The sequence below is a fragment of the Egretta garzetta genome, unplaced genomic scaffold (genome assembly GCF_000687185.1).
Source record: "Egretta garzetta isolate BGI_Z169 unplaced genomic scaffold, ASM68718v1 scaffold46, whole genome shotgun sequence".
In the NCBI taxonomy this organism is placed as follows: domain Eukaryota; kingdom Metazoa; phylum Chordata; class Aves; order Pelecaniformes; family Ardeidae; genus Egretta; species Egretta garzetta.
In genome coordinates, this window is record NW_009260268.1 from 726,701 (window position 1) to 738,753 (window position 12,053).

General features: G+C 38.5%; 1 protein-coding gene across 1 annotated transcript; it reads left to right on the top strand.

Annotated features, from left to right (window-relative positions):
* Positions 1 to 11: 11 nt before the first annotated feature.
* SPCS3 (signal peptidase complex subunit 3) lies at positions 12 to 7,632 on the top strand (the record flags this gene model as incomplete). Its single annotated transcript, XM_035897728.1, has 5 exons — positions 12 to 118; positions 1,491 to 1,564; positions 5,087 to 5,163; positions 6,631 to 6,746; positions 7,253 to 7,632. Coding segments are annotated over 5 exons (507 nt in total), but the record flags the coding sequence as incomplete, so codon positions are not given.
* Between the last annotated feature and the right edge of the window lie 4,421 nt (positions 7,633 to 12,053).

Below are 12,053 nucleotides of genomic sequence, written 5' to 3' on the forward strand. Positions count from 1 at the left end.
CCCCGCGGCGGGGCCGGCCCCTTCGGGCGCGCTCGCCTGCCTTCTCCGTGAGGGGTGGTGGCTGCGGGGGAGCCGAGCGAACCGCTTCCGAGGGTGCAAGGGCCCAAGTGGGCGTACGGTGGGTCTCCCTAGCGCCCTTTCTGTAGTCGGTGGTTCCGTTATGTTTTTCCACTGGTACCATATGTCGGTTTTTGCCAGCTCCGTGACAGCGCACGCACCGGGATGGCTTATCCTCCTGGGAAACGCACCAGGTGTAGAATACGTAATACCACATCAAAAGCATGTTGCCCAGATGACATAATACGCTGATGCAAACTTGTGCCGGGGGGAACCTTTCTTCCTTTCTTACCTTTTTCCCCCTTTTTTTTTTTTTTTTTTTTTTTTTTTTTTTTGTTTTAAAAAGAAACTTTGTCACAGGAAACTTCCGTCTAGTTAAGCCTGCACGGTGAGGAGGGCTGTAGTTTCACGAGCAGCAGCTACTGCTCCCCAAAAAGGGGAGGCCTTTGCTACTGCATCTTAGCCACAGCCTTTACCTGAGCCGCGCAGGGAAACGGGGCTCACAGGATACTGAGCTGTTCTAGCTCAAGTAATGAGTTTGTTTAGTTTGGTTTTGGCCAAGTTAGTGAGCTCATGGAGCTTTGGACCACCTCAAGGTACATGGCAGGATCGGACGGCTAGCAGCAGGGTTTGAAGGGGGAGGTGAATGCAAATAAAAGAGTGGGAACTGCCATCACCTTTTGTATTGCTTGACTGTCTCAGGAAAGTAAGCCTCGTATTTATGCTAGATTGCGCATTGCAAACAGCGTAGAATCAGCATAAACCAGCATGTGTCTCTGTTATTTGCCAGTTTCTTTTTCTAATGTAGTTTAATGTGGCAATGTCAGATATTCCTCCAAATGTGGATTTGTAATAAAGTCTTCCAAAATGATATGATTTTCCATAATATAGAAGAAAATAAGCATTTTCTTTATACTGCTACTTAAATGCATTCCATGGAGAGATCTTGTAAGTTGTATGAATTACAAATATAAACTCTGTTTTATCAGAATGGTTGGAATGTCTTGTATGAGACTGAGCACTAGAGCCTTTTTTTAATGGGAAGCTGAGAAATAATATTGAAAATACTACAGCTGTGCTGCTGGTGTTCCAATCATCTTTATGTATTTGGGGATGGCTAACACTATATTCTACTAAAATGAAACGTAGTGCAGTTTGGGTGCAGGTAGATACAGATTTTTGTTAACAGGAAAAAGTCTGCAGGCAATTTGTTATAACTTAGACAACTGTGGTGGCAAGGCCTGTCATTCAAAACTGGGGCTCCGTAATTTCTGGAAGGCAGGTTTTATTCTGTTGATTACATTTTAGCCAAAAAGGCTTAAAAGAAAGTACAGAAAAGTAATTGGGGAAATGTGTAATAAGAATAATAATTGATGTAATGCATGAAAGAGAAATCATGAGAAAGGATAATCTTGTGTTTTGTTTTATCTTAGAAAAAATGTAGAAGATTTCACTGGACCTAGAGAAAGAAGTGATCTGGGATTCGTCACATTTGACATTACTGCAGATATCCTTAATGGAAAAAATGGTTTGCAAACATTTTGAAATAAGAACATCTTGATGTCTATTTTTTGTTACTTTATAATCTTCAGATATTCAGGACTTGAAGAAAACTAGCAATTTGTCTTAAAATGTAAATTTAAAGCAGTGTAAAGGAGTATTTACTGCCCTATCTATGTAAAATAGAACTTGGAATAACTCTAGTAGATGATATAGGGCAAGTTCTTTTCTCTTTTTTTTTTTAATGCCTGTTTTTAAAATCAAGCTCTATAGCGAAGTGCACTGTATTTAATAATCATAGAATCATTTAAGTTGGAAAAGACCTTTGAGATCATCAAGTCCAGGCATTAACCTAACGCTGCCATTCCACCACTAAACCATGTCCCTAGGCACCTCATCTGCCCGTCTTTTAAATCCCTCCAGGGACGGTGCCTCAACCCCTTCCCTGGGCAGCCGGTTCCAATGCTTAACCACCCTTTTGGTGAAAAAAAATTTTCCTGATGTCCAACCTAAACCTGCCCTGGTGCAATTTAAGGCCATTTCCTCTTGTGTCCTATCCCCGGTTACCTGGGAGAAGAGACCAACGCCCACCTCACTTACAGGCTCCTTTCAGGTGGTTGTAGAGGGCAATAAGGTCTCCCCTCAGCCTCTTCTTCTCCAGGCTAAACAAGCCCAGTTCCCTCAGCTGCTCCTCATAAGACTTGTGCTCCTGACCCCTCACCAGCTTTGTTGCTCTCTGGACATGTTCCAGCAATGTAACATCTTTCTTGTAGTGAGGGGCCCAAGAGTGAACACAGTATTCAAGGTGCAGCTTCACCAATGCTGAGTACAGGGGGACAATCGCTTCCCTGGTCCTGCTGCCCACACTATTCCTGATACAAGCCAGGATGCCATTGGCTTTCTTGGCCACCTGGGCACACTGCTGGCTCATAATCAGCCGGCTGTCAACCAGTATCCCCAGGTCCTTTTCCACCTGGCAGCTTTCCAGCCACTCATCCCCAGGCCTGTAGCATTGCATGGGGTTGTTGTGACCCAAGTGCAGGACCTGGCACTTGGCCTTGTTAAACCTCATACAGTGGGCCTCGGCCCATTGATCCAGCCTGTCCAGGTCCCTCTGCGGAGCCCTCCTCCGCTCCAGCAGATCAACACTGTGAAGTTTTCATTGGTGGTTGGAAGTGTGGATTAATTATAGGGTTTGTATAACATACTATTTTGACTGTCATACTGAATCTAGAAACTCGGATACACCTTTCAAACTCATTTTATTGTGAGGCTTTCAAAGTTCTGGCCATGTAATAGTTGCATACAAGTACCCGTCTTCCTTTAAAAATAAAAAGATGTTGTAATCCTTTACTTGCTTAGATGTTAAACTATCAAATCCTTAACACTGGGTAGTATTAAATTAATTGGGAAGCATGTGAGGTACTACAAAATTTATCACATTACTTTTTGGCCTCTTTTTCATTGGTGTTACCTTTTTGCAGCTTTTTTTTATATTTCTCTGCTTCCCTTTTAGTCTGCCTTTTATTGGGGAGAGAGGGTTGTATATGGGTGGTTTGGTTTGATTTTGTTCTGGGTAGGTTTTTTGACAGTAGAAGGGAATCATTCTTAGGATTTAGGGTCTTGCTATAAAAAAAATCCAACCTGTTTTTCTGCAGAAGTCAGTACCCAATACGAGGCAGCATGCTTTACCTCAGCTGATTACACTAAGCCTTGCTTTGCAGCTGCCTGAGATTCCTGGGATTTTTTCCCTGTCTGCTGGTTTTTGTCACTGTATTAGGCAAGACATCGATTACCTCTGCGTTTTGGTTTCCCTGTTTTGGAGAATATTACATTGTGTAAGTAAACCAAACAAAATACAAATCTTGAATGCACGTGAATACTGGATAAACAGGTTAATCAGATTTTTTCAGGTGTGTGTTGCACAGGAATAAGGAATTTTTTTTTTAATCATCTGGGAGCAGGAGAGGTGAACTCCTAAGTCTGAGTTTTACCTCCGAGATGCTTATACATATTAAAACCAGAGACTAACGTTCTTAAGTGGATGAATTGAATTGTATGCAGTATATATAAGGGGAGGCAGAGCAAGGCAGGACAGGACCTCTAAAAGAAATGTTCTTATGCAAGGATTAGTCTGCAGTATGTAGACATAAAGATTCCATGTTTTAATTACTTCTAATAGTAGCAGTAGTTTTAAATTTTTTTTTATAAAAACTGACTTGATCTTTAATGCCTGGCATAAATAAATCTTGCAGTGTGTGTTAAGTTGTAAAATACAGCTTTCTGGTAGGTTTTTTTTGGACAAAATTTGTAAAGAGATACTGGTATACCTGGGCTGTCTTAACAAGTTGTTAGTTCTAGGACGAATTAAATAAAATGACAGTTAGAAAAAGAAACTAACAGAAGGAAAGGGGAGGAGGCCGTTCTTACAAACTCTTTATAGCTTACTTAATTTGTGGCTAACTGTAGCAAGTGTTAAGAAATCCTACAAAGGAAATCTTCAGAATCTTGTTCATTGCTTTGAGTTAAAGGATGAAAAATGTTCAAGTAAAATAGCTCCAGCTATTCTGGCAGCAACAGAAGTTAATTATTTAATTCTTCCCTTACTCGTCTTTTGAATGAGAACCTTAAAAACATGATTCAGTCTTGGAATGAGTGGAACAAAATAGAACAGATTTTGAGGCTGGTTGAGGAATCTGTTTAATTTATTCTTTGAGATAGTGGCAAACAGAATAAAAAAAGAGGACTGGGAAATAAAAGGTTGCAGCTAATCTTTATTGTGTGTTAAAAGGTCTTTTCCTTAGGAGTCACACATGGCGCATTTTATTGCTAAATAAACAGAGAAGTACTTAGAATATCAGCTTTATTACACTGACAGTCTCAAATGGCAGCCATCAATTCTTTACTGTTGATCAAAAATCTGAGCAGAGTTTTGTTCAGTCTAATTAGCTGACTTTCTCTGTAGTAAGTAGGTAATTAAATTTGCTAATTCCTGGTGCCCCTTCCAATATGAAATACTTCCCATCTACTGACTTCTCTAATGTGGGTATTACAGGCTCTTTGAACTCTACACTCAGCTGATTTTGTATTTATATATTTTTTAATGCTATTGTATCTCAATCCACAGTTGGATACCAGGGTTCTTTGATAGTATAAATAATTGCCTTGAAGATATTTACTGAGGAATTCTGTCTTGCCTTTTATGTTTAAGGTTTTATAATAGATTGTCTAGCAGTGGATTATGGTTACTAGCTTGCAGTATCAAATATAGAACTCTTAAATCATTGGAGGAAATAGCTGTTAGATTTCATAAATGGTAAAACAACCCACCAACCCCCCGAGCAAAACCCCGTCACTTTGATATGATTAAAATATATGTTAGAACTCCTGGAAGTGCTCTGATTTATAAATAAGATGAGGTATGCTGAAAGGTAAGAACTCATTGTAATTATCGTAGCCTATTTAGGTCTAGTAAAAAGAAAAACAAGGTTATGTAAGTACAATATGGTATTTTTCTTAACTCGCATACATCTGCAGAGTATATTTGACTGGAATGTTAAACAATTGTTTCTATATTTGTCTGCAGAATATTCAACGAAAAACAATGTAAGTATCAAAAAGAAAGTTGAAGCAATTACCCATTTTGTACTGCAGCTATTTTTAACATTCTGAAGTTCTGCTGGGAAGTGTTAAGGCACCAGCATTTCCTACTAGCTTGGACTGTTTTTACTGGCCTTCATGATTGTTATTTTCTTGACAGTTTAACTGCAGGGTGGGAAGTTTACCCTCATGAAACCTGACTTGGTATGTGCCCAGCAGAGTGGGAGAAAAGTAACACGTGCCTTGTTCACTTACAACAGTGGACTGTAAATGAGTTTCTTCACTCATGTGCTCTGTTTTACTTTTTCCCTAATGTTCTGCAGTTGACTGCTATTAGAAACATGATACAGTGGCCTTTGGTCTGGCCAGGTGTGGTGGGTCTTTTGTAGATCACAGAAGTGTTTGCCCGTACCAGTTACTGTAGCCCCACAATATATTTATGTTATCTTGTCATACTTCTCAAAATGATTGGCCTTGCTGCATCCTTTAAATTGGTTGCTACTGATATTTCACTTTGGATAGCTGAAGGCTTTTTTCTCTGAACCATGTAGAGCAGCCTGTGGAAAAATTATTTTAATGAAACACCATGCTGCCATGGTACCACTGAATTCTAGTTTAAGCCACTATGGTCAGATTGCAATGATACAGTGAAGGCCTAGGGTTTTTTCTTAACTTGCTGCACAAAACCATCTCACTACTATTTCCCTTTTTTTTTTTTTTTTTTTTTTCTTTTAAGTACCTTACTTGTTTTAGGCATGCTGGTGGATATTGTGTTTGTACTAAAATAGTTTTCAGGGTTCTTTATTAGGGTCTCGAACTTTATTGTCTTGTTTCATCTTTTAGATTTCCCCCTCCACACACACACATAAACCACTAGTTCTCACAAATGCTGAGAAATATTTTTTTCTGAATTGTTCTGTAAGGTACCAAATAAGACTGTTTAGCACCTGATTACTTAAAAGAACAGTATAAAGTTTCGAATCTTTAAGAATTTGGGATGCGTCTTGAATTGTTCATACAATTCTTGGGGTTACACTGCAATTCAAGTAGAGATTTTTTTTTTCCATTAAAGTTGGAAAAAATGTTAAATACCTAGGCAGTATCATGATAGCTCAGTTTAAGTCCTTTAATTGAAACGAAGTCTAAATACTGCTTTAAAAGCAACTTACCTTTGTAATTCAAAAGGAAAACCCATTATACTTTGTAAGTCTTTGAAAGTTTATGACTTTTTAAAGTGGCTTTCTCATGGTTTTTTGAGCTGTTCTTTGTTGTTTCCATTTACTCTGTGCCACACTTTGGTGTGTAGCAGTACAAGTTTCCTCCCCTGTAAAGCATTATTTTGTTAAACTGGTTGTGGATTGCAAACATGTACTTCAACTTCAGGGTTTTTAGATTAATAATGCTATGAAATTTCAGTGACTCAGTATGATTGTGCGTGCTAGCTTGCTGACTTAATTACAATTGTATTTTTAGGCTCTAAACCAGGTAGTCCTTTGGGACAAAATCATGTTGAGAGGAGATAACCCAAGGCTGTTCTTAAAAGACATGAAGTCGAAGTACTTTTTTTTTGATGATGGAAATGGTCTCAAGTAAGTAAATCCTTTTTTTTTTATTATTAGTATTTACAATGTCTTGATTTACTTGCATACTTTGCCTTTTGTATGTGGTTTTTTTTAATTGCTGTGGTAAAATACCTATATTCTGTCTGATACTCTTGTTGGTCTGTTGCATCTTTGTAGTTTGATTGTTAGAAGATAACCTTGGGATACAAGATATCCTGTTTCTTCTGTAGAGTAGAAAATTCACTGCTAATATGAGCAATAAGCTTCTGGGTTTCTGCTTCCAATAATCTTGCCTGTGTAGAATTGGTTCTGTGATGCACTCACCTCCGAATGAGTTAGGTAACAGTAAAAAAAAAAAAAAAGCCTTGCCTGGAATGTAGGTAATACTTCATAAAGTAACTTTGTAAAATTAAAAAGCCCATTGTTTCTGGATCAGGAAAACAATTTGTGTCCTAATTTATTTAATATTGGTAATTATTAATTAAATTGGTTAGCTTGAGTATTTCTGCTGATAGTCTTTGTTGCTTTTGCAGGGGAAACAGGAACGTCACTTTGACTCTCTCCTGGAATGTTGTACCAAACGCTGGCATTCTACCTCTTGTAACAGGATCAGGACATGTGTCTGTACCTTTCCCAGATACCTATGAAACAACGAAAAGTTATTAAATTATAATACTGAATCCTAAGCAAGATATTTTTATACTTGTATATTGTGAATAAATTTTATTGCAGTTTCTTCTCACATCCCATGCAACCCTTCAGTGAAAGGTACTTGATTTCCTCAGGTCAAACAGCATAGGAAAAGGAAATGAGAAGTTCAGGTTTTTTGTTTGGTGTTTTTTTTTTTAAATAAATCATTGAAGCTGGAACTTAAGGGAAAGATAAACTGCAGAGTAATGATTTTAGGGGGAAAACTGAGGATTTTTTTTTTTTCCTGGCCATCTGGTTATAGATCTCCTTTTCTTTTAAATAAACATTTTTAATCCAAAAGATAGTCCTACTGTGTTTTTTTTGAGGTACTGTGATAGTTGTTTAATCTGTGTAGAACTCTAATACACCTTCTGGAGTCAGTTTCTGTGCGTGCCTGAAGGAAATGGCTATTTTGTTTTACAGCATTTTGCTAAATGCATGCTTGGCGTGTTACAGTAAGGCAAGCTTGGTCCTTTCTAGGACTGCCAACAGCTACTTTGAAAACCGATGGCTCCTTATCTGTCAGTCAGCCTGCAGATCTTGTTTTGAGTGTGACCCACATGCAATTCTGCATTATAAAACATTTTAATAACTGCTTATACTGCAGCTAACTGGAAGAATAAAAAGAAATCTTTTCAGTGTATTAAGCATAAGCCAGTAGGAAAAGTACAAGCGTTGGGTAAAGACTGCCTGCAGGGCAACCACTTGATTTTTACTGGTATCTGCTGAGCAGAAAGAGTGGACACGCTTGTGAGGGGGCTGGGACAGCTCATATTAGAGGGGCCCTTCTGTAGCAAAGGAATGGGACACATGTTCTCCAAAACAGTCTGGGAAAACGTATAAGAAAGAGGATTTCCCATGGGAACATAGAGAAATTTAGACTGACTTACTGGCTTGAATGTGGATGTGAGTCTACCTGCAAGTCTTCTGATTTGCATCAACCAGGGTGGGTCACAAGTGGTGTGTGGTGGTTTCAGTCGGCACTGCCGCTGAAGAAGCGGCCTCTCTGGCTGCACATCCTGCTTGCTCTGTGTGCCCCCCTTCCCTCTGCTACAGCCGCAAATGCTTCTTGTAGCCGGGAGGACGGAAGGGAGAAACAGCGTATGGGGATTGCCTCTTGGCAGTAATCATGGTGTATACTGATCAACTAGTGTTTCTTGCTCATTGTATAGATACAGAAGGAGGAGCGCTTGCCTCTATCGCCTTCCTGACATACTTCTTGATGTACACATATATTCAAAGTAAGGTAGAAGTTAATTTACCTCCAGACATGGATGTTCTGAATGTGCTGGGGACTTTCAAAAAGAGCAAGCATAGTCTGAAATTAAAACTGCGAGGTCTTTAATACTGCAAATCAGAAAATAATAATAGGAAAAATGCTGAAAATTGCAGCGTGACAAACCTTTCAAAAGAAGAGATGCAGAAGACTGGAGCAGAGTCTCCCTTTTTGTTGTGAGTTCACCTAAGAGCTGATGGATTTTGAGGAAACCAACTTTATTTTTAAAAAGGGTTTTTTAGTATCTGTGAATTATCCCTAAGTGACTATTTAGTACATTCTCCATGTTGGTGTAACAATCAAAGAGGTGTTGAAAAAATTTCCAAAAAGTGTTTTGTCTTTTTACAAACAAAATCTTGTTTAAGTGTGAAAATTAAAAAATTATTTTCACAGGAATATTTTAGGATAATTTTTCATTTGTATCCAGCATCTTTACATGAATTTCAGTTCTCTGAACTTGTGCTGTTTTCCACAGATTAGCATAATCAGCACACTGAAATACACTCTTATTTTTCCTGTGCTTTTATTTCAAATGTATATATTGCTCTAAAAACTGTTACAGAGAACTTATGCTGTCATACAGAAGGAAAACAAAATATTTTTTTAGAGCTAATTGGGTAAAGTTCTGGAGTTGTTTTGTTAATTGCTAAGTAAGTGGTTTATTCCTAAACTACATTCCTGAAATGTTTACTGAAACTTATTTCTTGTGGCTTGGCATTCAACCACTTCCCTGTATTCCTTTGGCAGTACTCTTCCAATAAATATAAAGGCTGTCTACGAAAGAGGTGCTTTAACTAGAAAGACAAGGATCCACTCTCAAAAAACATCAGAGAGAAATCTACCTTCTCTCCTTTGAAATGCTGCATTCCTCCCAGCAAAGAGTAGCAGAATTTTAAGGCACTAAAATTGTAGCTTCAAACATCACACTTGAAGCTTTTCCAGACTTTCCCAGGGAAGAGAAATTATGTTTGAGGTAAGCATTTCAGAGGGATGAAGAAGAAACCATCACTGGGTTTATGTTCGAGTTCTTAGGGAGAAGAACGGGAGTTTATCCTGAGGGAAAGGCCAGCAGTGATGAGCGCTTAAGTGATACTCGGGCAGCTTGCTCTTCCCTTCGCAAGCACTGAGCGGGACAGGATGCTCTCTGGTCTCTTCTTGGTTCGGGGAGCAAGGAGACAAATTCCTCAGTTGGTCTCTAAAGCCTTTCAAAAAGTAAGATGATTCCTGTATTTTGTGATAATTCTCAAACCACTTATAAAACGAGCACTCTGTTGTGGAAACAAATGGCATTTACTTTCTCTTGTCTCTTCTGATACAAAAAGAGTAGTAGTGTTGCTGAGAGCTGATTGTTCCCTTAGATGTGTCAGTAACTAAATAACGGCATTTTATATAGTGATGTGTACAAAAGATGTATTCCCTAGCAACTAATTTACTTGATGGGTTAAAGGCCTGAAACCCTTTTGTAGGAAATTTGAACTGAAAACACTTCTGATGCATTTCAGATAGCAATTTATTGAGGTTCTGGAGACAGGAGTTCTTGCCTAAGGACTGAAAAATACAAACTCTTAAAATACCTTGAGTTTCCATTTACTGCTGAGAGCACACAGCACGACACAGAAAGCCCTATGCAGGAAAGGAAAATAACTTAAAAATCTCTATTTACAGCTCTGCTCCCCTGCTCATGCCATCTTTTTATGGATTGGCACTACAGATACTGAAAATAGAAAGAGATTGAGAAAATAAGTTACATCTAGCTATTGGTTGTTTATTCTTTTAATAAGTTTCTTCTGAACAACAAAATTACAGCTAGCCATTATACTGCTTAACAGCCAGATTCAAGTAGAGTTCCAGCCTTATTTTTGGATTACAAACGTCGAAAAGGTGGTTATTCTGAAAATTATTTTGAGAGGTTTTGCAGGAACAGTTCTGTAAAATGAAAGCTTTTTAGACTGAAAGTTCAGGTATTGGAGGAGCAATCTTACTCCAAATTTGTATCAGAAAATAACTATTTGTAAGTCTTTGATATTTAAGGAATGTTCTTTTGGTTTATTTGGCTTTATTTTGGAAGAAAATTGAGATCTTTCTCCATTAAAAACAGTTTAGAACATTTTAAACTGTTCATGCAAACAAACAAACAAGCATATACACTAGCATGAAGAGTCCCATTCTAAGCACACAGGTAAATGCTCACACTACAGTAGTTACATCAGGCATATTTTTATTAAACAAAACGAATCTAAAAGCTTGAACAAGCCAAACTGCTGCTGGATCTTTCTGGCACCCTCCACCTGGGACCTTTTTGTGAATATGCACATTCTTGAAAAGACGAGGCATGGGTAAAGGCAAAGTAGGCATTCCAGTGTTAAAGTTTTGTTTTCCCTTACTATTGTGTCACAGTAATAATCCCTTTTGTGCGAGTTATTATTTAGTTTATTCACTATTAATTGTTCTTAATTAACAATTCTTAATTAACTTCTTTTTATGTGGAAAGATAGAATTTTTCTCTTTCTCTTTTTTGCTTATTCCAAACTTACTCCAAACAGAGTTGCATTTATGATTTCTTTTTCCAAACATTAATGGTCTAATAATGAAATGCTAAATCGTCTATGCATAAGCTATTGAGAAAACAAAACAAGCACCCCCACCCCCTGAATCCATGTAGTCACATTATCCAGACTTACAAGCTGTTGATTCAAAATAAAAATAACAGAGCCTAATACATCGTTAAGAGAATATTTCAAAACTCAGATATGGTCAAAAGGGCTACCTGGCCTCCTGACCCCTTTCCCTCCCCCAGCTCAGTGCTAATGGTGCACACCAAAGTCACCTGGAGCCGTCCTCTGCTTGTCAGCTGCATCCCCTTGGGCTCATTAGCCATGCCACCAGGCCATAAATTCTGAAGAAATAGCTGGCACTCCTTTAAAATCATAAAACTGGCAGAAATGGATCAGAGCGAATACATGTATTTCCAGCGCTAGAGGGATAGTGAGTAAGCATTTTTGTAATTTGAAGATGTATTTATATTACACCCATAACTTTGTGAACAGCAATTGTCATTGATTTTGCAGTCGTAATCCAATGACTTCCAAGTGCTTTACGAGAAAAATCCATATTTATTCCCCAAAAGAGCCTGGCATTCTTAAGCTATACTGGAAGTGCTTTTGCAAGAGACTGTCTCAAAAATATTATCTGGGGTTAGCTAGCATTGCCTGGGTGGGCGGTGTGGGACCGACCTGCTGCGGGCTTTACACCACCTGCTCCACAGGTTAGCAGGCAATGGGGGTAATTGGGGACTTCCTTTTGCAGAACCAGCCTCAGGGCTTCACATGTGGGCTTTTGCTTCTGTGGTGCAACATGGACAACAGGTA